This window comes from Streptopelia decaocto (genome assembly GCF_964273445.1).
Source record: "Streptopelia decaocto genome assembly, chromosome: 9".
Taxonomy (NCBI): Eukaryota; Metazoa; Chordata; class Aves; order Columbiformes; family Columbidae; genus Streptopelia; species Streptopelia decaocto.
Window position 1 is genome coordinate 6,147,594 of NC_138664.1, and position 26,144 is coordinate 6,173,737.

General features: G+C 40.2%; 1 protein-coding gene across 1 annotated transcript in view; it reads right to left on the reverse strand.

Moving 5' to 3' along the window:
• AGBL1 (AGBL carboxypeptidase 1) overlaps positions 1 to 26,144 on the reverse strand; it is a gene marked incomplete at its 5' end in the record, with an annotated part of 274,207 nt that overhangs the window by 167,962 nt on the left and 80,101 nt on the right. Inside the window, one exon of the mRNA XM_082060702.1 lies at positions 24,266 to 24,416. Within this exon, the coding sequence (XP_081916828.1) occupies positions 24,266 to 24,416 (151 nt within the window). The remainder of the gene's footprint in view (positions 1 to 24,265; positions 24,417 to 26,144) is intronic.

Consider the following 26,144-nt stretch of genomic DNA (forward strand, 5'->3'; position numbering starts at 1 on the left):
CCAAATGTTCTACAAATCATTAATGAATTAATATGAAACAGGGAGGTAGAACACCATGCTGAAAAATATAGATGTTATTAAAGAGGTGTTTTGCTATTTGTCTGACAAAGCAAAGCCTGTTGGAGCTGAAAATACAGATTAAATTTCTCATTTCACAGTCAAACCAGGAATAAGCACTAATTTTTTTCCTTAACTGCATATTTTGCACAGTTCCACTCAATATGTACATTACAATTTAGTTACATCTTTCGAGGATGTAGTCGGATTTGGAAAAATCCCCCCTCCACATCTATGCACATCCACGCTTTATACTGCAGCTGTTGGTGGGCATGAGAACTGCACTCCCAGCTCAAAGAGCTCACACAGAGTAACCACATTCTAGGTCAGTAAAGCTACTGGAATTCTGTTTCTTAACAACTGTATATTAGTCTTTTATAGTTCTTACACCTTACCTCATTGTGAAGTTGGTACATTTTAATCAATGTGCATATATAAGTACCTAGGGCACTTATGGACTGCAAAAGATTCCTTTAGCTCCTGAAGAACTACTAGCCATTCATTTTTTTTTTTCCCCAAAATTGGAGTACACAGTTTCTATTTTGCTCCAGCTAGTTGTGTATTGCAGTCTACCTTAGCAATGCTTTAAAATACCAACAAGCAAAAACGAGCTTTCACAAAGACATCAACTGCATTTTGCCATTTCCAAACATTTTTGTCCTTCTCCCATCACCATGATTTAGTGCTGTTTTGCAGGCTCATTGCTGAGCTAAACTTATGGGACTGTGCTGTTGTAGCTGCGAATGAGGCTCTTGAGGACTCCTAATGGACAACAGCTGTAAATAGCACAAAGCAAAATTAAACGTGTTCTCTTTTGCAATTGATGAACACAGCTTTAACAACTCTTATCTCTTCTGTATTTTGGGAGAAAGCACAGCATCTTAATTGAGAGGTTCTTTCCTCAGTTAAAATAAGAAAAAAGAAACCAAGAAAGAGCTTTCTCATCTCAGAAACCCAGAAAAATTTGCTATAATTCTGCTAATTGCAAATAGCATGGGACTGGCAGAGACCCGAGTTCTGTTCTTCCTCTCAAGGCTGATCAAAGTCAAGTTTGTCTTACTTAGATTCAATGTCAGAAAAGCTTTTGGAGTTTCCAGACCTTAAAACCCAGGAAACAGGAGGGGAAGAGATCAGAGAGAGATCATCTACACTGTTTCCCGGGGGGTGACAATGGAGAGGCCCACAGCTTGTGGGTTCAGCCAAGGAAATCTCTCTACTCCAGTTAAAGTTTCCTTTAAATGCACCCCCCTCCTGACAAGCACATCCACAGCTCTGACATCCCATCCACAAGAGAGTCGTAAGGAAGGTATGTACCAGCAAAGAGACCTCAGAGCTTGCTAACTGCCTGTTCCCTTCACAGAAGCCATCGCAGACTAATCCCACATCCGAATGCTGTGCTCCCCCTGACTGCACGCACAATGAAGACTAACAAAGCAGCAAATAGAGCAAAGAGCTGATGACATGGCCATAAAACCTGCTACCCTTGAAACACCTGGGAAACAAATATTTAACTCTGTGGCAAGCAGGAGTCACTCAGTCCTATGCTTTACAACACATCCAGTCACTTATCTGCCTTGAAATTATTGTGATAACTCTGATAAACATTAAAACTCACTCACAGCCACACTCTTGCACTCCAACTGACAGGCACTAGTAAAGACTTATGCACTTCAGTGCTATCCAGGATAGCTTACTGGTTTATACTGGTGCTCAGCTGCACTTTCTCTGTGCTATCTCAGAGTGGCTTGTGACAACCTCTTGTGCCATGCTAAACCTATCTTCAGGACAGACAACTACAAGCTTTCTCACATACCTCCTTTCAGGCCCAAGGCTGAGCTTGAGTCTTCAAACTCTTCAGTTCAACACTTCGGCAAAATCCTCCCCAAGTTCCTGGGAAGCTGCCAGAAAGCTCAGGTTTGCAATTTATCTCTGCAAAGCCCACATGACACAACCTTCTCTGGGAATGTAAATAATAAAAAGAGAAAGCAGAGGAACCTTTTCACGCTACATAAAGCCTTGTCCAACAGATCACGTCTCCTTACACCGTGTTACATTTCAGTATGTGCAGAATATAATGTGGCACCAACAATACCCGAGGTGAGAGATTAAAGCATCACAGATTCCTCTTGCAAAACTTTGAGCAAAAACCCTTTGAGTAATAATTCTACTAATGTATCACCTACTTCCCACCCCCCTTTCTCTTGATTCATTTTGACTGTGGATATATGCAGGAAATTCAAGCTTTGTTCTTCCAGTACTGCTAACTTGCTGCTTAATCTCTTAGTCTGTTGTAAGGATCCTCCACTAGTCATGTCACCACAAAGGTTCGCTAAGAGGTGACTTTGATGTCACTAATTGTGACATCAGTCGGGGAAAGCAGCATGCAAGAAATGAACAAAACCCCATTAACACAGCAGCGTCCCTCATCAAGAGGAGCACAGAATGGAAATGAAATGCAGTTCCATATGCCCTGACCTGGGCTGATATTCTAAATTATTTCAAGCTGAGATTTGAGCCATGTCATTTGTAAAGGGACAAGGCATTGAAACACAGGGCTAGGATTTTATAAGGAATCAAATGGAATTACATATACAGGATGTGAGAAATTCAACCTAGATCCAGGTCTTGACAGGAATTTTTCTGGCTATGCTTCTGCATACCTCTCTTCCATTTATCCCAGTCCCACGGCCATTAGAACTTAGAATTATTTTTCTTCCCCTGATGCCAAAATACAGCACGACTTTATCATAAACATTACACAAATAAAGGTCAAGTTTACTCCAGAATGTAGTAGACAGAAACCAAGAAAGTTAAACTCTCCCTTTCAAGCTAATTAGTTGTGGTCACTACAGGGTACTCTGTGAGTCAAACAATGGGTAAACAGGAGCACCACCATACAGTTCTTCCATGTGTGTCACAGCTGCCTCCTGTCCTGGACACATCTGATATGCCCAAGGCTGCACAGTTACACAAAGGCAGAGAGAAGACAGGATATGGTGCGATGTCCAATGAATATATTAAAGTATGTTTGGAAAGAACATCAGATACTGAGATCACAGAAAACATGAGACCAATCTGAGGCAGAATCTGTGTCAGTCACTTCCCTCATAAAAATTTTCCTCTAGTTGTCAATCTTCCAGTTGCCTTAAGATATGATAACTCTTTCCTTGCCTCATCCCCCCTCTCCCCAACATTGCTGTCTCCTTGTTGACCCTGATTTTGGCTAAATGCTCCAAAAGCAGACAAAACTTAAGACAGAGGCAAAATACACAGTCAGGCAGGACAAGCTGTTGTTTTCTAGAATTAGCAATGAGCTATTCCTTTCTTAAATAGGTCTGTGTTATGTGTATTATTACTGTTACCTATGGCAAAGAAGTGAACACTACAGATTGCCTCAGCTGCCTTTTCTCTACCTTCATAGCTTGGTTGTGGAGCTTCAGGCTCCAAGTTGCTTGGCAACCTCCTTTTGTGCATGTGTTTTATGAATTCATTCACCTCTGAATCAGAGATGATCAGGAAGCTGAATATGGACGGCTACAGAGTGTTCAGCCTTGGTGTAGCTTGACATCCTACCACTGCTGGTTTTTAACTCCAGAAAATTCACAAGCAAATTGTCAAATCTGTTTTGGGGCAGAGTCAAAAATCCCAAGCTTTTGAAGGAGCAGGAACCACTACCATTGTTTAGTGTGACCTGTATGACTGAAGCCAAAAGGAAACCCACATGAACCAATTCCTGTTCAAATCAAAGTGTACCTCTTGCAGAAGAGTGAAGAAGAACCAGATCTTAGTTTTGGAACTTACATCCAATGGAAAACCTACTATAACCCTTTGCAAATTGTTTCTATTTATAACTAACATCCCCATCTTAAGTAAGTGCACCTGAATTACTCTAGCTGGAATTTCCAAGCACTGCATTACAATCCGTTTTTGAATACACCAACTCAGCATTCACTGGCATAACCTATCTCACTCTGCACACCCTCTGAACTGCTCAGGTAACATTGAGCTTCAAAACTGAAACCATGCAGCTGTTACAGTGCAGCTAGCTTATTAGCCTGATGACAATCAAGCTACCTTGCATTTACCTCTTCCTGGAGCTCTGCCACTGAGGAGCTGCTGTACCTGGATGCACATCCCACAGCTCTGATACTGTCCTGCACTGCCATCAGGACAGGCACAACCTGTGGCAGGCTGTTCCCACCAGAGCTTTGTCTGTGAAGCTGCATCAGTAGTGACAGGTGCAGGGTTTGGAGAGAACATGTCCTTCTGCCAGGTGGATAACACTGATCCTTGGTGGAACAAAGTTACAGAGCCCTCCTTGTGTGCACTGCCATGTCACACCATGTGTGCCCATCTTGCTCGCTAGTGCTCCCCAGGGTTTATTTTATAGCACAGGAGCAGTTTGGCCACCATTGCTCCTGGCTGCACTCCGGTCTCCTCAGCTGCTGTTGCTCAGGCTGCCAGAGGGTCTCTCTGCTCCCCTGAGGTTGCCCCGGTGCAACCACACTGGAACACTCAATTGTGTCATCACCAGAGCTGCTTGCCTCGGTGACCGAGAGCTGGTGTTGGCTACACCACGTTTAAATTTCCCACCATCACTCCTGGCCCTGCCAAGGTCTCATCAACCACTGTCTCATGAACTTTAGGCTCCTGGCAGGTCTTGCTGCTCCCCTCAGCCAGATTCCAAGGGAATAAAATCAAGATGGGAGACAGCTGGTTAAGAAATACTGCCAAGAAGGATCAGAGAATTATAGCAGATGAGTTAGTGATGCAACGCAGTCCCAAAAATGGCAGGTTTCCTGGGTTGTAGTAACAGCCAACATCACCACTAAGATGAGGAACATTGTTACTTTCACTAGCTGGAGTGCTGTGCCCGTTGCTGGCCACCACAGTTTAAAAATGAATTTGATGAAAACTAGAATAGAGATCATTAAGAAAGATGAAAGGTTCAGATGTCATAACTTACAAAGAAGAATTGGAGAAAATGGCTTTTAAACTCAGAAAGGAAAGATTAACAGAGAGGAAGGAAATAACCTTTAAGTTACAAAAGGCTGCTATAAAAAGAGATAGCAATCAGTTGTTCTCACCATCCACTGGGACTAGGCTACATAAAAATAAATGCAAGTTACTGTCTATCAGCTAAGCAAATCTGTAGTGACTTGACTGTCTTCACTGGTGTGCCTGCCTATTTATGCTACTGAACCTTTCACCAGGTCCTTATTCATGAATTCCTGCATCAAGCCACTACAGCGCCCAGAACAGTGTCAGTACAAGGCCTGTAGCCACATAGGTCATTCTTTAGAAATTGGGTCCAAGACTCCCCTCCAGTCCTCTGGAATAACCTCTGTGTTCTGGCAGCAGCTGGAATCACTATTCCAGTCCACAGGGCACCTCAACCATCTCCTTTGATCTCTTTGAGGCAAGGTGTCTGCTTACTACTTAATGTTAGCCACTTTAAAATACGTTAAGCATTAGCCACTAATTGGCAGCTAATCAGAATTATTTCATCATATTTTGACATCCCTTGGGCTTCTCACATACAGATCAGAAACATTTATGGAAAGTTCTGTCTTCCCTCCTCTGTTAGTGACAGTCCTACCATTTGAAGATTGGAGTAATATAATTACTGATATTCCTTTCATTACTAATAATCTTCCAAAGTCCTTCTATTACCCTTAAGTCTACTGGTTCTCTGCTTCTGCATGTGCACCCTTTGACAGGGGTGATAAGCAAACACTAAAATCAGCTCCAACAGTCCTCCCAACAGATTACCCAGCTGATGTAGGGAGCTCCAGATTACCTGTCAAAGGCAGGCAAGGATCTATCGTCCCCTGCTTCTATAACACACACATTACAACCTTAATTTGTTCTATGGCAGCAGGCAATTTCAGATACTCAAGTATTTTGTACTGCCATGGCCTGACCATCAATTTGTATGTTTTTCAGCCAGCACAGGAAAAATTTAGATTACTTTGCAGAGATGCAATAATTCCCAGAGACGGCAAGTAGAAAAAAATATCTATTTTCAAGTTAGGTACATATGTGACTCTTTAACCTTTTGGGCTTTTTCATATGAAAATAACACCACTGGCCTGAGAGAAGTACCAGTCAGGGAATGCTCAGAAGACTGGAAGACATTGGAGCAGAGATCCATCAAAACAATCCCATGGTGTTCTCATTCAGTATGATCAGACAACTGGCAGCATTGCCCTAAATTGTCCCATGCCTAAAAGAAGGTGCAGGCAGGAGATAAGTGCAGCAGAGATGGGCAGGATAACTACTGTACAGAGTGCAGAGGTCCACAGAGCTACAAAATCCATGGGCTCTTTTCTGAGAGAAGGATTTCATCTGAAATGAAATCAGGCAGGAGGAGCAGACTAAAAAGCTTCCATTGTCATAAAAATATCTCCCTGGGTAATCCACAGTGATGGAAAAAGGAAACTCTGATAATTTATGTGACAGTTTAATGGGATTTTGGTGACATATGATACTTTAGAAAGAATTTGCCCAAATAGAACAGTCAGGACTTTAATAAGACTTCAGCTCCAAAACAGCAATATTTTTACCCCTTACTTTTACATTTCATTCTATATATCCTCTACTCACAGCACATCTTTCTCATTTCCAAAGCACCTTCCAACACTGTAAAAGCAACAACTCTGCACTTTCTAGTTAAGTCCCTAACCAGAGAGACCTCTGAGTATCTAATCCGTAAAGGGATCGAGCTGACCCTTCACCTAGAGGGCAGAGCATCACTGAGCTGTGAATTCAGAGGCATGAGCTGCCCCCCGGCCACGTCCCCAGCTCTGTGAGCAGCATTAATAGCTTCTGTGCAGAAATGAAGGGCAGCAGATGGACAGTCTGCAGCAGGAGTTGCTTGCAGAGGGGATGCCCCCAGAGCACACTCCAGGAGTAAATGGTTTTCACACTGTGCTTAACGCCTCAACCCTCAGCTTCTGGTTATGAGATACAGCCTTAACCCCGGTGTGATACCCCATGCCCTTCACTGCCATTGCTTTGGGAACAGGCACAGCGGCAAGAGGAATCACTTATAGGACTAAACTAGGGTGAAGCCAGGGTTAATGGGATGAAACTTCACAAAGAAACATTTAGGCTGAATATCAGTGAGTTATATTGAAGACTCTCCCCCGTGGAGAGGTAGAAGTTAACATTAAAACCACATTGCCCAGAGCACAAGAAGCCATTCTGTACGCAACAATCTTGCAGTAGCTAGGGACAGAAATAACACAACAGGCATTTTTGTTACTGATTTCCACGGATCCAGTTCTGAGGCCCTTGTTTTTCTGGAAAATCTCCTTCTGGGAATCTAAGCAAGAGGGGAATGGTAAAAAGCCATGTGAAGATTTCAATATTTTGCCCAGTCGTTCTTTGACCACATCAAGTTAAGATCAACTTAGGAACCGTTAGCCCTAAAATGGGTCTGGAAAATACAGCACTTGTCAATGTTTCTTTCACCACTGAGAATAACAACCCAATTTAACAGGAAAATGACTTATCTGTTATATAGTCCTTCAAGCAGTTCTGCTCTACAAAAGACAGATTCTATAAAGAGTTTTCTGCCTGTAAACTGTCTATACAGAGCAGAGATTTAAAACCCATCTAATGCCACCTACAGTATAAAGCAATGTTTATTCTTAAACATGTGTTGTGCCTTTAAGAGGCACAAATCCATCTCTGCCTCTAACATGAGTTCTTCCTCAGGGAATGGCTTGTAAGAAATAAAATATATTAAAAGGAAGTGCAATCAGAGCCTTTCATTATCAAAGGGATAAAATATCAATTTTTGTCAAGATAAAAAGCATCACAGATTGGCTCTGATGGGAAAAATTAAATTCTTGGTCTTCACTTGATTTGATATTTTATCACTCCATTGCTTCAGAAATATCCTGGAAGGGAATGCTTCTTAAAAATATTATCATGTTTTTCTCCTGCAGTAAGCAATCTATAAGTTTTCGCTTGTGTGTTTTGTTACATACAAAACAAAAAATTCTGAGAAAAAGGAAAGAAAACAAGTCTACAAAAGACACCTTCTAACACTTCACTATATCAACAAGTTCACAGTAAAGAATCTTCTACAGGTTCACTTCATTTGTGGTGTCACTAAATTGACTCTTACATCATTGTTGTTCAAGTCTATCCTAAATTTTAGAACTGCATTACCCAAGCTGATCCCAAGGGAAATACTCAATTTCCACAGACAAAAGACTGATAAGGTAAAACTGTCTGCCAATTCTGAATAATGAAACTTGTCTTAATGACAAGTTTTTAGATGAACCCCACAAACAACTGAGCAAGAGAATACAAATAAAGGGGCAACAAAAAAGGTCTTTCAATCAGATCATCATGTCAGCAAAACTAGTGTTGGCCCAGTGATCTTGTATCATGACATAAGCAGCACCATTTTTCATCTTCTAGACTACATGACATGTTGTTTAACAGACACAAAGCAGAGTTTGACTGAACCAGAAGTGCATAACACCAGAATGATGAAGAAATATCTTCAAACTAGAAGACCATCTTACTGTCCACCACAAATGTTACAGCTTCCTGCCTACTTCAGCCTTGACAAGAAACCCGCTTTTGTGTATAAGTTTCATCTTGATAAAGACCAAAGTGGGAGGCACTAGCACTTTATGTCTAAAACATGATAAATGGAACAACAATTTCTTTTTCTTTCTTTTTTTTTTTTTTTCTCCCTTGAAGTGCTTAGGAAAACTCACACCAGTAGCAGACCTAATGTTAATGACATTATCACTATTCTCCTACTTCCCTCCAGCACCCTAGAAATAACAGTGTTCTGACATCGTGTGTTCAAACCTCAGATCAAGGGCTCACGTAAGTTGTTTACGCCATAAGAAGAACATGAGTTTTCCTAAGAAGATAACAAAGATAAACCCTGAAGTTCAATACCATGTTATTTTCAAGCAATTCTACTACAGAAATACTCCAAGGATGAAGAAGAAAGCAGGATCATATGGCACAACCAGAATTCCAGAATACTTGACAAAAAGATACATGGGACAAAGTTGGCCCCTGCATAAAACAGATAACATGCAGAAATTTCAAACAGTATGTGGTAAGACACTAGGTAGTCACTGTCTAAGGTCAGGAAGAAGTTCTTCCTTTCAAATGCTAGTGAAGTTATTTCCAATGAATGATGTCTTCCTACATCAGTAACCACAGAGAGCAGAATATTAAGCTAGGAAGACAACTAGTCTGAGGAAAATTGTTTCTTCTCAGGAATAAGATGATAGGAAGGCTATGGAAAGGACAAACGTTGGATTCTTTGTTTGTTTGTTTTTTTCCCCCACAAGTTCTACAAAGCAGAGAAAAAGATATTCATGAATAAAAGAGTCAGGCTGCAGAACAGTCTTGGCAGTACCAGAAGTAACACAAGTATAAGTGGAACTTGTGATGTCCTTCCTGACCATCTCATGTATCACTGAAGAAGTGGCAATTTTCATTTAAGATATATTTTTATTCTTTATTTCATAGTTTCCTAAATGATATTCAATTTAAAAAAAAAAGTCTTTCTGGAAGGTTCTTTTTGGCAAATTATCTAACAGCATGAGTGACAATTTCTGACCAGTTCTAATGTCTGATGTGTAGTACACAGACCAGCTTCATGAAGCCGATCCTGTGGCATTTCTCCAATCCCAGGGCCTTCCTGCATTTTAACCCCAACATTTCCCCAGCAGAACTTGGACCTTTTCCAGTTAATGCTGCCACAGAATCCTTCCAGTGTAGCTCAGCCACTTTTTGCAGCCTGTACAACCCACAGTGTGAGCTTCTCTCTCTTGCCATAAGAAGCACTCTCATCCAAACCATTATTTTTCAGAGCATTCACTACCACTTCATCTTCCACTCCATAAGCTATCAGAATGCTTTTAAAAGAAACACTTATTTAAATAAAAGAAAACCCCTGTAAATCATGGTTGTGACAGGCTAATGGCTAGCATTGCAAAGATGATTTATCTTCCTGCTATATCTAACAAAGCTTCTTATGCTAATACCTTGTTTTCAAAATACGAAGAGACTTCTAACTGATGTTAGAATATACAAGTAATGAAAAACACTTTACATCAAAAAATAACCTTCACCTGCCATCTAGCATCCCCATCAACTCTCAAAAATCAAAAGATCTCCTTAAATGATTTTTATTTTCTGTATTATTTAGTGTGCTTCCTTCATGGATGAAGAAACCACCTATTCAGTCTCATTGCCTGTTTGTAAACCATATACATTTTAGAGTTTGCATGCATTAGCTGCATACTTTAATTTGATTTATTTTATTTCTGTCTATTAAATTACATTTGAGGCAGGCTAGATGGCCTCATAGGGAGCATCTCACCACTACTACCCTTTGTGCAAACAGCAATTATTTTATCTGGACTGAGCCTAATTTTAAGTTCCATCCTGGTAGGCTGACAAATAAAGTCATGGTATCTGCATCACAAGTGATATCCCAGCTGGTGGGAAAGACCTTTAACGAGCTAGAAGGTGGGCTCAGGGAGCATTCTGAATAAAGGGTATGATATAGGGCACAAAATTAAGCAGCAAGTCACCACTTAGGAGTAGGAGCACTGTTTCAAGTCTGTCTACAGACATTCTACATAGCTTGCAGGCCCATCACTTATGTCAGTACAGAGACTATGTCACTACATTTTTATTGCTCACTCATGGTTAGTAAGTGCTAAACACAGGGAGAATAGGGATAGTGGGGGCACCACAGCCACTGAGGCCCCAAAGCCCTTCATCTGGTTTTTGCTTATTCTTTTGCCTCTGGCCAGTTGCTCTTTGTGAAGAACAATTCCCATGTGTTGAGTTGTGCTTCATGGTGACCCCTCTAGCTGTTGTTTTCGTGCCCTTTCAAAATGCTTGACAAAACCATCACAGAAGGAGTTCGGCATCTGGAAGCTGCGACAGACACGATATGACCTGATTCACAAAACATAACTAAACAGCTTGGGCTGCCAGAGGCCAGGATTTACGCATTTCAACAACAGCCTCCAACGCTTGCTCTACTAAATGCACTTTCCTACTCTGCTGCAATATGAGTTCCCAAGCTGTGTGAGGGTGACCTGCAACACTATGAAGTGACAAAACAACTGAGATGCTAATCTTGTTAGAGCCTACCCCGTCTGCTGCTCGTGAGGAAGGGAACTAAATGATCTGGGCTCTGGCTGCACCTTTTACACCAGTCTACAAGGATAGGGAGAACTATAACAACATCATTTTTCAGAAATTACTCTAGCACAGTGAGCACAAAGGAAAAAAAAAAAAAAAACAAACTCTCATTCGGTTTCTGCCGCATTATTCACCACAGTCTCATTTTCACAATAAAATCCTCTCTGCATCTGTATTTTCAGCAGGTGCAACCTGACCCACAAGGAGCTTAAGGACTCCCTGCCCTCCTATCCACCTCTTTTCTTCTATCTTGCTTCTTTTCTTCCAGCTATCTTATCCACCTTTTTTCTTCATCTCCACTTTAGTCACTAGTTACAGCCACCTGTTCGGTGCTCATGTCCTTTGGGGGACCTGTCAAAGTCACTCTGATGCCATCAATAATAAATTCCATTCATTTCTTCTTGAAGCACCCCACAGACAAGACAACGCACATTTCAAGCATGTTTCAAGGGAAGAAAGTAGGGATTTACAGAAAAAAAAAAAAAAAAATCAAGTTGCCCAAGGATAAAATACAAATCTGTCAGAGTTGGAAGATCAATATCCATTTCCCAAGTCCCAGTCATGAAGTATCCTGTGCCATCCATGTTCACCCACCAAGCTGATTTCTAATCCAGGTCTCCAAAGCCTCCTCTTATTAGCCACGAAAATAAATTGAATCCTGTGCTTAAATACCACCAGTAGAGCCCTCTCTCAGTTACATTAATTGTCCTATACCATGATGCTACAACACAGCTGTCATTTTCATTCTGAAACCCAACCACCTTCCCTAAAATTAGCACATACACACTTTAAGAGTGCTGTGATATTCCTGCATCCATCACTATTATGTCATGTTTTCAGACTCAGGGAGAAAGTGAAACATGATATGAAAGCAGTAAGGGAAGAATGAGGAAAGGAAATAGGGATGTTGTAGCAAGTCTATTGGGTTTTCTTGGAAAAAAAAAAACAAAAACAAAATAAAAATAAACATAAAGAGAGATCTAGAAGATTTGGGAGACTCAAAGGAAAACTCGGTGTCTTTTAACATTTTCCCTGAGTCATCCACAAGTTCCTCCTTGTCTCTAGGCCAAGACATGCCTCCAACTCCATTCTGACTTCTTAATTCACTCATACTCATCACCTCTCCCCCTCATCATGTTTTAATAAAAATTTCAGCCTATTTTAATTAATCTTGTCTATTTCAGAGACACAGAAGCAGCAGCCAGGCTAAGGCAGGAAATCTTCAAAACAGTTTCTTAAATTTACTGGAGAATTAAGAGAAAATGTTTGTAAAAAGAACTGCAAATTGGCAGGGAATGTTACATTATTTTCCCCATGGCTAAGTAGCGCGACAATTGCAATTGATAGAGCAAATTAAAATTCTAAGTGTGCTGGTGATTTGATAGATATAATTTTCTGAGTGTTACTCTAAAAATGCATTCTTTGGGAACCAGTTAAGATCTGGAACAAGTCCTGTTGGTTCTGGGGCCTGATTTGATTATGCAAAGTTCATTAACATAAAGGTAAGAGAAATACATGGAGCATCTCTAAGATGCCACATGCCTTAAGAAATCTGTCCTGAGAAAACAAGCAAAACAGTTCAGTAAGAGGCCTGTTTACAGTGTAATGGGTAGCTGGTCACTTCAAAATCCAACTTTCTCCCCACCCTTCTATTCAGAAAGCCAGAAGAGGTACACAGACTAGTACTGTTCCTTCTGCAACTTAATTCTGCAAAATCATATGTCAAAATGAAGCAGAGGAAATCAGAGAAAACCCAAAATGACCTAGAATGAGAGACTCAATGCACCTATTTGTCTGTCAGCCAGAAACCAATATCCAACAGCCACATAATAAATGTCCTAAATGATACAGACATCCAAGTTTAGCTCTCTGCAAACACTGGTTCACTTTGCAGTATCTACCATGTCACTTGTCAACTAGTTGATCTTATCAGCACATTTGCAGGCTGAACATAGCAGCTGTCTCCACTTGTTTATTAGCAATTTCTATTTCTGCATTAGAAACAGGTGGGCAAGCTCAGAGAGTTAACAAGTTCCTCTTTGATGTAGAGATGGACAAATCATCTCATTAACAGAATAGCATTTTAAAAATCATTATGGGGTATTTTTAGTCCTATTTCATTTTAGTATTGCTGTATAATAGCAGCCCATTAATCACAAATACTTGTTTCTAGAATCTGTCAGTTATAAGCAACAAGAAGTGTCAGCCTGTGGTGTCTGCAAACTAATAGTTTCAATAGATTCTTGTACTTTATTTTACTGGTAAAAGATTGGTTGCATCAGTCGCATAGCAATGGATCCTGTTCTCCAATTAGAGAAATTAAACTCCGCTAAACAGATCAGGCAGAAATCTGCACAGACTATCTCAGCAAAATCAGCTTACAGGTGGAAATTAGAAATAGCAGGTGTTCAGAATTACAGACACAAAAAAAAGGAAGAAAACAAATGCACATAATGTATTGTAAAAATGCCTCCCCACTCACTAATGCTCTCAAGGAGATGAATATTAGGATCAGCACAGAGAAGTATCATTTGCTGTGTTTCACATGAGTGTAGATCCCCTTGCATGAACTTGGGCAGAACAGCTGAACAAACGATCCACTGCAGCGCTGGCAAACGTGCAGTAAAGCTGTTCCATACAATCCAAACAACCCCAATCCTTTGTCATACATGACCAACTAGGTCAGCCTTCATCAGGCAAAAACACATAGCTCGGAACATTAAATCCAGAAATTGAAATATCGTTTTCCAGGACATTTTCAAAGCCTTGAGGTATCAGGTGAATGACTTTTGTTGGTTTTAAGTGAGTTGCAAGTAACAGTCTCTCCAAACCAGTCAGCCAAGATTTAAAATCACTACAAAACTTCCCAATTTAGAAGCATAAAGGTGAAAACAACACCAAAGTTACATGGCCACCCACACTTTTTGCCAAGGGTCTGTTAGTTCTGTGTATTGAGGGTTTGCCTGTGCATAGCAGAAGAAATACAAGATACACAGGATCCTGTAAAGACATCTACAAGTAGCAGGCTTCCCTATTAGCAGGATGCACTATTGTTTCTGCCACAGCCTAGCAATTCCTTAACACAATCTGCACAAGACTTGACCATCTTCCCCTAAAATATCCCCAAGGTGAGTTCCCAAACTAAAACAGTGTTTTGGTAGAAGAGCAGAGCCCACTTTTTGCCCAATCTTGCTATCCAGTACAAGTCAAAAACCAGTTTGCACCCATGAGATCGTCAAGCATCAGGAAGCAATGTGCATCTAGCTCAATCTGTGTATCAGCACAGCTTTGCTGTTCCAGAAGAGAAAAAAAATATTGAACCAGAGACGAACCACCCTCAGTGACGAGGAGTGCAATAGTTCGGGTCTGACGGCAGCTGGTACATGTGTTATGCTCTATGAGTTTTCCAGCCAGGGATTTACTTTCCCAGGGCCAACCTGCCAGCTGTCCTGCCCCTGACCATGGTCAGTCATTGGTGTAGAGGTACAACCAGAAATGAGAGTTGACTGGCCACTAGGACAGCCCAGCAGCTCATCTCTCCTTAGATGAGCACTTCTTCATTGCCTTACAGAGAACAGACACCACAAAGAAAGCAGGAAAAATTTAAAATAAAAATCCCAGACAAACAACACCTGTAACTGTTACAAAGCTCCTGTTTTTTTACCTTACAGCAGGTTTCCAACCCATGAGCCAAAGGGACCTTCTTTTCAATGAGTGCGGGCTGTCCACAGACTGCCACACCATCCACAAGTTCAGGTCTACCATCTAGAAGCAACTGATTTAACACAGGTGTCGAGGGAGAGACCCAACCCTCAGGCCAACGCACCTTACACCCTGCATCAGCAGGTGCTTCACACCTTGTAATCTGTGAAAAACAAAAACCTGTGCTGTAAGACACATGACCAATTGTGCAATATATTGTAACCAGCTGTAAGAAACCCCTTCCTGACCTCCACTTGTACTTCGAAGCATGAGCATTAACTCTTCACCCCTTAGTACCAATACTGATATTCAGTCTCCACAGTCATTCTGACCCGAAAAATTATGTCCTCCCTCACAGAGCCCATCTCTGTCACATTGAGAATGGGTTTAACTCAATTCAAATGCTTCTCTGGCTAATTTACACAGTACCACATTGACCTTTTTAGCGTATACCCCATAGGATCGTGTGTGACTAGAATTTACAGCCAGGCATGGGAAAATGCAGCTCACTGAAATACGGGTATTTTTTTCTTCATGCCATTATTTGAAGTTGATAACAGAAACTGAGCAGCAGTTCAATGCTTGTTCACCATTTGAGGCAGTAAAAGCTGCCCGAGGGCCCCGATGGGCTGTATTTCGATACCGGATATACAGACTGGCTGCTTGAAGCACAGCATCTGCAGGTTTTTCCCCAAAGTTTTTCTATCCAATGGAGAAAAAATGGGTTTTTTTCCCCTCTTCTGTTAAAGCAAGAATTTGGGCAACCTATCACTCCTACAGAAGCATGTAGCTCTGCTGCAATGAGGCCAGGGCACTGGGGCATTGTAAGACAGGTGTGCTCCAAGCAGCTGGCTATAAATTTCCAAAGCAATAAAAGAAATACATACATCTAAACCTTTTTTTCAGCTTCATTCAAAATCTCCAATGTCATAAATAAATACAGGTAGCACCACTCTCCTGTGAGATGGCACTTCTGAGACACTTGACAAACCAATCACAAATGAAAATAATTATGAGTAACATACATGCTGGTTTAGATTTCCAAGGTGTTTAATTCATTAGCACATCAGGAAAGGCTCTGGTATTCTGGAAGACTGTAGCGTAGCCAGCACTAAGCACTACTGATGTTATAACTCATAAGTCCATACCAACCAAGATGATATGGTTAACTTATGTTGCAGAAAATGGTGGTGTTAATCAGAATATTTCTTCTCTGGAAAGCTCTCTCACTTCAGATGGTTGTTCTGCCAGCGTGCTGTGCAAGGCAGAGGGTGGAAAGAAAGAGAAATTACCCTAACTTCTATTTTCTCCCTTCGCAAAAACCACTGGTTTCCTATGCTTCAAGGCACTTTTAGCACCCTTGTTCATCAGTGTTTTCTGTGCATCGCTTGCTGCCTTGACTAGTTGAATTCAATATATTAACATGCATTTTGCCAAACTCACAGAAGGTTGACTGTAGTGTCAAAGCTGTGCTGGCTGAGTCAGTTCCACCAAATGCTGAGCTTCAGAGAGCAGTTGATACATTATGGGAAATACCGTCCTCGGTCTGCAGGCAGCCATGCCTCACAAATTTCATGTTCCAGTCAACCAGCTTTCACCTTTATAGCAATAGACTGGATATTCAAACAGGAACATAGATTTGCAAGAATTTATCTGCTCACTAGGATATCAAAAAGAGAAACTAAATGTTTGAAGCTGCAAGACAAACTTGAGAAACTTCAAACACACACCATCAGCGTTACATATGTGGAGATCTTTGCTTTGGCTTCAGGTGCTCGATAAACTGCCTGTTCAAGCAAAAAAAAAAAAAAAATCATATTCTCAATTCTGTAATTATTTAGTACTGTGCAACACATGACAGTTTTATTCAGCCTTTTGTCACTACTGCATTAAAACAGGATCACAGTTTTCACAACAACTGACTCTTGCTGTCATCAAAAACAAATTTTTTGGTACAAAGCAAGAAAGGAATCAGCACCTCTGCAAATTAGGAGCAAATCTTCAATTCAAGGGAACGCACAGATACAAAACTCACTATTGCAGATCCAAGAATAAAGCAAAAAATGTTTTTCTCCACAGTTTGCTATAATCATCATCTCAATTGAATATCTATATGCACTAAAATATATTCGCTTTTAAGTATAATCACAAATAAGGAATAGAGATAGAGATGAAAGGAAAAAGCAGAACAGGTTCTGTATATGGAATATTTTAAGGGAACATAATGCTAGTGGACTCCTTCTGCATAAGATTGCAATTTGGATCACCTTAAGTACATAGATAGCCAGAGAAACAATCTGAGACAGCATCCTCTGCTCACATTCAGTGGAAATGCTGTCTAATTGGGGGCCACCTGAGGAGCAGAGACTTTCTTCAGTTCTTGCTTTCTCTCCTAAGACTTTCATCGATAGGAGCAATAGTTCTTTCTTCTTATATGACACTTGCAGTGTAAAAATGTCATTATAAAAGCCTATCGGTCCTTTTTGCAGAAACCACTCAGCATCCAGACAAATACAGGGAGCTGGATTACTCTGCATTTGGCATACAAATGTGACCTAAGGGCTCAGCAGCAGTGGCTGTACCGTGTCCATGTGTGTTGGAGGAGGCAGAGCAGCACACAATGACACTAGAAGAACAACAGATGTGCTTGCTGTTGTAAACTGTTCCCAACCAGCACAATGCCAGGTTAGCACTCCAGCTGAATTGCTACAGGCGGTTCTTCTGGCCGCTTGAAAGATCATTACCAATCAAAGCAGATCATTCTGCCTCCCTATTTTAGCATTATTAGATGAGAGCTTCCTTTAAAGAGTGCATTTTCCTTTGGGGTAGACTCACTCAAATAAGGCGTTGATCTAATTTGATCCCTGTTTCACTAGGAGATATGTCATCTCCAGCTTTGAAAGAGCTATTCAAGAGAAGAGAGGTTGAGCCTTTTATAATTAATATGCAACATTGGTTGCCATGCAGGCAGCAGGCACAGTTATTATAACTTGGAGTCAATAATTCATAAACTATAATGCATTATTAATCAATTATCGAGGCCTGAATTACATTTAATGAGATTAAGCTGATTGGAGCACTAAGCTGTTTGAATCATATTGATTTAATCAATGTGCTTAATTAAACTGTGTACATTTTCCACATGATCATTATTTCCCAGTATCCTGCATGAGTGGCCTCTGCAATTCTCATTCTCTGCTGTTCTTTGCTCAAGAATTGCTCTTTGCTGCAAATTACATTTAAAGGTAAAGGGCTTGTTTCTTTCTGATAAAAGATCAGAGTTGCAAAGCAACCATCTAAATAGCTTATACAAGCAAATTGAGAAATATTAGAATATTTCTCCCAGCAACTATGTCTTTCTGATTTTGCAGGCGTAAGATGAGACCAAGTAAACACACCTCATTAGTCTCACTGTATCCCTCATTCCAGTTCTAGAGCACCTGCAGATTCAAAGGGCATCCTATCATACCTACCCTGAAAACATTACTCTTCCCATCTCTAGAAACATGCTTAGAATCAGGCAGAAAATATCTTTCAGCTCCCCAAAAATACTATATTTAAGATAAGCAGGGGTCTTTATCTCTTTACGATAATATTTGTAATGGTTTCCACAGCCTTGCATAAAGAGGACACGTGATCACAGATGACAACTCAAAGTAACAGTTGTTACCATTGTAAATCCATTTACTAGAGTCATATTTTGTTTAATTTCCCCCACCGCTGCTGCTAGTTAGCTGGGACATTTAGATTTAACTTCAATCCCCACAGTTCAGCTCTATAATACTACACACTGCTAAAAGGACACTTATTAGGTGTGCTGACTGGGGGAAATACTCATAACACACTGCATAATCAGTATCACAACAGTACAACCACAAAGAGAGCTTCATAATTACTTTCTTTGTGATATCACAAACAGAGACTGTCCCACCCCACTCTTCAGTGACACTGTTCTCAATGAATGCAGGATCGACCCACTTGGCAATATGTGATGCTCATGTCTTTCAACTGACAATGCAGCAGTGCTGGCAGCCATCACCTGGAGCGGTGCACTGCTCTACCAGCCTACACCCATCAATATCTTCATTCCTGTAAGGAATTCCTTTGGGATTGTTTCAGTTATTCCTCTATTAGCACTAACCAGAATGTCAAATCAACTTCAGAGGTGTCCTCCCCTTTCCCTTCATTAACTAAAGGTGAGAACTGAACCACCTCAACTCAGTGCAAGAAACCCCTTGTAGGGAATGCTCATATGGCAAGCTCAAACAGCACAGTGTAAACTTTCTCTAATTACTCATTTTGCATTTGGTGGGTTTAATTCCATCACACTGTTAACATTAGCAACGTATCAGTGTCCTCTACTTTCTTAACTAGAAGACAATTTTATCATCACCTGTGTATGTGCATTTAGATCTGTTACTTAGACTTCTTTGAAGAGTTACTATGTCCATTGACTCCACCACTTAGAACAGTATCCTATGCTCGCAGGGTCTAGTCAAGGGTCTGCCAGGGAGTTTAGTAAAACACAGTTACATACTGGCGTTTGCACATGTAACACTGTGATTTAAGAGTTTGCAAACTATTCCTGAGTACACGTGTATGCTGTTAACACTTCTTGCACTGGACTGCGCATGGCAAACCCAGGAAAATCAGAGCTCTGCAAGCACCTATTAACAGTTGAACAGGGAGTTGGCACAAAAATCAGAAGCTTTATCATTCTCACTGTTTCTGCACTCATTTGAGAATGCTCTGAAAGATGCTGGGAATTGCTCTCCCCTTCCAAAGTCCCTTTAATTCTCATCAGGCAATGCCATAGAGTAGACCTAATATAGCCAAGAACAAAGTCACCAAAGAGTAAATGCCTGCCCAACCATTCTTTCCTCTCAACTCCCCAGTTTCTTTTCTTTTCTAAGGCTCACATGTGATGATTTGATATCCAAGGCAGGTGGGAGCATGCAGGCTCACCACACATGCAGGCTTGCAGAAAACCATCTTGTCTGTTGTGGTGCTCTGTGCAGGTTTTTTGGTTGTTTGTTTGGGGTTTGTTTTTATTGTTTTCAATATTTGTTTTTATTGTTGTTCTGTGGTTTGTTGTTGTTTTTTGGGGGGTTTTGTTTGCTTTTTTTGCAGGGGGGTTACAGTCAGTTTCAGAACTGATCATTTAATAAAAATTATTCAGGACACTCACATCTCATACAGGGAAGACAGAAACAGAGGGAGGAGAAAGAAGCCTCGAGTGAATATCAAAGCCTCACATAAAGAAGGCATAATGAAAGAAAACAGCAGCCCATTTTTCTTCCCTTCAGTATGCGGAGAATGTGCAGTTCCTGCGAGCGTGCATGGCTTGTGCCTCCTATTAACAAGGTGCACATTAATAAATTTAACTCAGACAAATTTAACCATCCTAGAGCCACATTAATCAAAAGCCTGACAAGACCAATCTGAAAGAGTTGAGCAAGAAAAATAAAGCACAGCTGACACAGAGGATGCCATGCCATGGTCATCCCCAGGCCTCTCCCACTCTATCAGCATCTCCAGTACCACAATAACTCCTTCCCTCTGCAGTCCTATGAGCTGATCACACTGTCCTCCCAATGCTCCTCATCCACCCAGTGCCTCTTCATTCATGATGTTTCTCACTCCCCATGAGTCTATTCTGGAGAAGGATTCAGAATATTTAAGTACCACCATGTGCAACAGCTATGAAGTCATGGTGAGCTTTGTGTTTTACCTGTGCCACTGGTGTCATTGAAAAGAGTATCTCAAGCTACAATATTAACAAATGTACAAAGGAGAAGTAGCAAATTTCATAGGAAAGCAAAATGACTATAGCTCAAGTAAACTATGAATTGGCCAGAACCAGAAGGAAAGAACAAGGGCTATCAATTCTTATTCATTACCCATGTTCCAAGTACTGGAGCTCCACAGCTCGTCTTGAGCTAAAATATGTATGCCTGGAGACTCCAATGGGAGTTATTACTGGGAAAACCTTCACCCTCTGGTCCCTTCATATTTAGCTCTAAGATATCACTTTTGAGTTATGTTTATAACATGGAAAATATTTACAAACACGTCCTTCCATCAGCCTAACCACTCACAGATAGAAAGGCGTGTCATACAAGATGAGGAAACTGAGAAGTAACTGCTGATCAAATCCACACAAAGCAGCACAAATTAGGCTGTGTCCCCAAAGGCCATAATTATCCAAGCTGCTTAAACAAAATAAGCGCATATGTGATTATTCAGATTTGCCTAGAGGCATCCCCACAGCATAAAACATGGCGTGTCTTGCCTTGTTGTTCTTCCACTTGATAAAACAACAAATATTTTCATCACTTAAGAGTATCGGTATTTACTTTTATAGTCTCGGAATCTTGTGAGAAACTATGTTGCCTTGCTTTGCTACTGTCTTTCCCCCAAACAATTTCTATTTCGGTTCAGACAACTGGGTTTTCTACATGTTTTGATTCAGTTCTGTTGCTTATTGGGTAGATCTAAGAAACCCTCAATGTTATTGCATTGCAAAGCTTCAGAGGAAGAGTTATTTAGTGGCACATGATTTCATGGTATTTTGGTCAGATCTACAAGATTCCCCTGAATTCACATACCATCACAAATCAAGGGATATTTCTTTCTCTTGAAAATAAAGAGGACTTCAGCCACATAATTGAGATTTGAACCCAGATGCTGAATATTACAACTGCCTGAAGCAGTCCAAACAAATGTCTGTCTAAACTGTTCATAGATCCTTTATGAATCTTTCAGCAAATCTGTGCTGAACAAGTAACCCAAGCCTTGTCTTCACACATAGGTTAATGACCTTTGAAAACCTGCCAGACTTTTAACATTGCAAGATGCATTCTGATGCACTAAGAATAGTGCTCCAGAAAACGTCAATGCTTCCTAATATTATCACATTTATATCACGATACTCCTTAAAATCCATGTGACTCTTGGGATATTGTTGTGCTGGTCAGTACCATGTTGTCATTTCCTCATGATCCTCATTTCAGCATCTGTGGCTCTCAATTCTCTTGAATATAGCCTGTAAGTCCTGCATGCACAGAGACATCTCTTCTCCTGTGCTCCATGCACAATAAGGCTTCAGTTCAGGGCTAGCCCCAAGGACTATAAATTGTATGAAATCTAGCATATTATTAGCATACAGAATCACAGAATGTTAGGGGCTGGAAGGGACCTCAAAAGATCTAGTCCAATCCCCCTGTCAGAGCAGGAACACTTAAATGAGTAGTTATGTTTCCCTCTTGCCTCTGGTGTATAAGTTGAAAACTTGCTTTAGCTCCATTAGTACAGACCGGTGATTTGTTCCAGAGTTTTTAATCCTGATCACTATATCTGCATGACTTCAGACCTGGGCACATCAAGGGGCTGGTCAGAAAGTAAGAATGCTTTTCTATGACAAAACACACCTTTCAGAAAGGCCTTTCAAAGCCAAAGGTTCTTAAATTCAGCATTTAGCACATTCACTCATAACGCGACTGACTCACTCCAAATCCTTGCTTTGGTAAATGCAAACATTAGCTTAGCTTTTGCTTTGTTCCTTCATCGGAAAGGCATACTCAGCTGGGCAGAAAAAACTTGTTCACTGCATGTCTCTTCTGTAAGTATCCTCAAATAAAATACTCCAACTTATTTCCTTTCCATTGCCCTATTAAGACCTTCTGCCATGAGGTTTCAGAATTGTTGTCAACAGCTAACATCTAACCAGGCGATCAGCTGCAGTGTGCCAAAGGCTTCTTTATATAACCAGCCTCCCCCATCACAACTCCCACCCACTGGTTTTCTGTTCTATATCATCATTATCACAGAACAAAAGCGCTTAAGAACAGGAATTATCTCTTCATGTCAGGCATGGGCAGCACCCAGCACAGCCAAACCCCCTAATCACGTGTTGTATGTGCAACTGTAGTGTAAATACTACTAATAATAGCAACACCAACAATCCAGTTTTCTCTAATGCTACCCCCAGTTTCTGCCATTGAAGCTGTGTACGTGCACGCACCTTATGAATGCCCACATACTTGGCAATTTCGCTTTAAGATTTCAACTTAGAATACCATATCCACATTCAGATATTTGCTAATTCAGGGTAAATGCTCGATTTATGATAAAATAATTACAATAAAAAGGCAGGTGTAATGTCAGTGTAACTGTAGTCACTGTGCTCTAAACCTGAACCAGGAAAGATAAAAATCATTTTCACTAACTCTGATATTTGAGCTTCCTTTTGGTTTATGCATGTAGCATTAACATTTTGAGGAATCCTACTCACATATCACCAGATACCCCTGAAAAGAAGAATTCTGTAATGAGAAATGTGGTTTATATCACAGAATCTTTTTTAATACTTCTAGCCTAATATCTCAGTGAGATAATTACATATACCTGCTTAACATCCAAAAAGAACTTAACTTAAATTTCCACACTCCCTTAAACTTCTCAACCTGTGATATGAAGTGTGAAGAGCAGAGGGGAAAAAAAAAAAAAAAAAAAAAAATCAGTTTATGCCTCATAACTAACTCAAGAAAATAAAAATCAACCTACTTGTAAGTAGTTAGTCATTCAGCTCTCAAATCAAAGCTAAACCTATGGGATGCTGACCAGCAGCTCTTTATCTCTTGCTGTTGATCACAAAACCTTGCATATCTTAATCTTGTTAATCAAGATCATTGAAGGTCTAAACCTTTTCCTTTCACAATGGAAAAATAGAAAACCTCTATATATAACATGTCAGTTATTTACCATTAGATAGTACACCATTAGTTCAGAGTCAGAGAGAACTCAGGGAGCTATACTGTGTCCAGATGGACCTACTGGGCACACTGGGGAGCTGGGATTTGACCAGAACATGGCAATTGCTGTCCACAGCTGGGAAAGACTGACCTTGTACTTTTTTCTTTTGCAAGTTTTATACCTCAAAATACTAAGTCATTTCAACTTGGAACAGCAACACACAGAAAAAATTCAAATTTATCATTGAATTGGTTATTCAGACACAGTTTCTTGTTATTGGAGAGATTGTATATTGATTTCTGTAATTGTTTCAGATTAAATAAAAATTTGAAGTAAAACAATGGTGTCAGCTCTCCTCACTCCTCCATTTAAACCTGTAATTTCAGAAAGTGTTGCAATTGACTATTCCCCATATTTAGATTTATTTTTCCAAAGTGAGAAAAGCAAGAAAAGTCAACATATTCACTAAACAGGTTGTCATTCCCTCTGCTGACATGACCGCAAGTCGCCAGCATCTTTTTTAATGCTTCATTTGTCTACTTACAGAATTGCTCCAAGTCTCTTTTTTTAGAGTCTGGCATGGCGGTGATGGTGAGCAATGGGCATGGATTTCCTCCTAGCGTCTGGCAGAGCGTCTGCTGCCTCCAATAAACCTTCTTGGGGTTCCTGTTTTGTTCCAGGATATCAAGATGGGACTAAGGAAAAAAAGCAAGGAAGCGGATTTATAAAAATGAGTTCACGGTCTATAAAATCTGATTTTATTCCACTAGCTGTGTGTTATTATTGGTATTAATTTCATCTCTTGCTAACTTCCTAGCTTCTCTCTTCTGCCAGTTAATATCACCTTTTCCATCCCACAAATATGCAGAAGACATTCAGAATGTATCCCAGTTCACTGAAGCTACACAGGACTATTACTTTTCTATAATTTTACCTCAACAGTTCCTAGGTGCTTCTCTTAGTGTATTTCTGTGCATACATGATGTCCAAAACAGAACTGGCTGCCCCTTGTATTCTAACACAGACTGCGTAGTAATATGAGAAAACTCACTGGTTTTGAATGCTTATAGAACTGACTGGTTAGCTGCCAAGCACATGCTGGTGAAACTCAGGAACAACTCCACACTAAAGTCAGCCAAAAAGTTTAAACCAAAATAACATTTTGTACAATCAACAGTGGGAAATTTGAAGCATGTCTTTCCAATAAGTTATTTTAAAAGGAGATTTTTGTCCCACCTCTCCCCCGCCACCCCTTGCTCCCCCTCAAAATTTACAGCAGTTTTAAACAATTCTTAAGTCCAACAGCTTCTTGAGAAATTTGAGAAATTCTGATCGCCTCATTAGACACAGAGCCATTTGCCACCCACACACCAGATGACATGTAGTTCTCTCTGTTTACATTGTAATTGCAAATAGTAAGATAAGTGTAAGTAATCCCATCGCAGAGTGTTGCTATGTGCTGTGGAACACCAGTTGTCCCTCGATCGGTAGAAATAGGTGCAGTACACTACGAACGCTTGTCCTAACAGTACTTAAACTAAAACACCAATTCAGTGAACAACCCTTACAGGTTAACTTTTTGTCTTTACAAGCCAGGGCTAAACTTTAACCAACATTTTTGGGAAAAGACGTTCCTCTTCCTCAAACCTTGGAGCTCGCTGTTTTTCAGACTGTTTTCCCACATGCATACAAAGAACGGAAATTTACAGTCATCTATGCCATAAAACAATTAACATACTGCTCTATAAAGTAAATTCAATTATTAGATGCATCTAACGATTTCACATAAATACAGAGGACTCAATATAATCATTTACTTATGTTCCTGGTACCCAGTGAAACTTAATTGGGTATAGCTGCCACAGAGATTTCAGCTAGATATCCAAACAATTAACACTGTGATGTAAAAATAGATAAATTGCTGTTCATAAAATAAATGTAATTACTAATGGACAAGAAGTAATGAACTGCAGAGTGCATTCAGTTCAAACAGGATTCTGCAATGTGTATTTCCTGTAAATATGCCTATAACTGTTAAATATATATGATATTTTAAAACATTTTCAAATTATTAACTCCATATACAAGTTAATCTTCTTCCCCAAAGCACCATGTATTTAACTGAGCCCTTACTGATATGTAAAAGCAACACACTTCACCAGTGGACAAATGTTTTAAAATGAAATCTACTGGTGCACGAACCTGATTTAGTTTATTTACTGTGGAAATTAAAGTAACAAAGAAATGTGAAAATTGCATCACTCAATATTTTAAATCAGTCCAAGCAAAGGAGCATTTTAGAGTTATTAGAGGCAATAATTGTGCTTTGTCTGAAGAACTGGACATGTGACAACGTATCAAACTTTTCCATCCATAATTCCCATTTCCCAAACTTTATGGTCCTCACTGAGTCCGAGTTCATT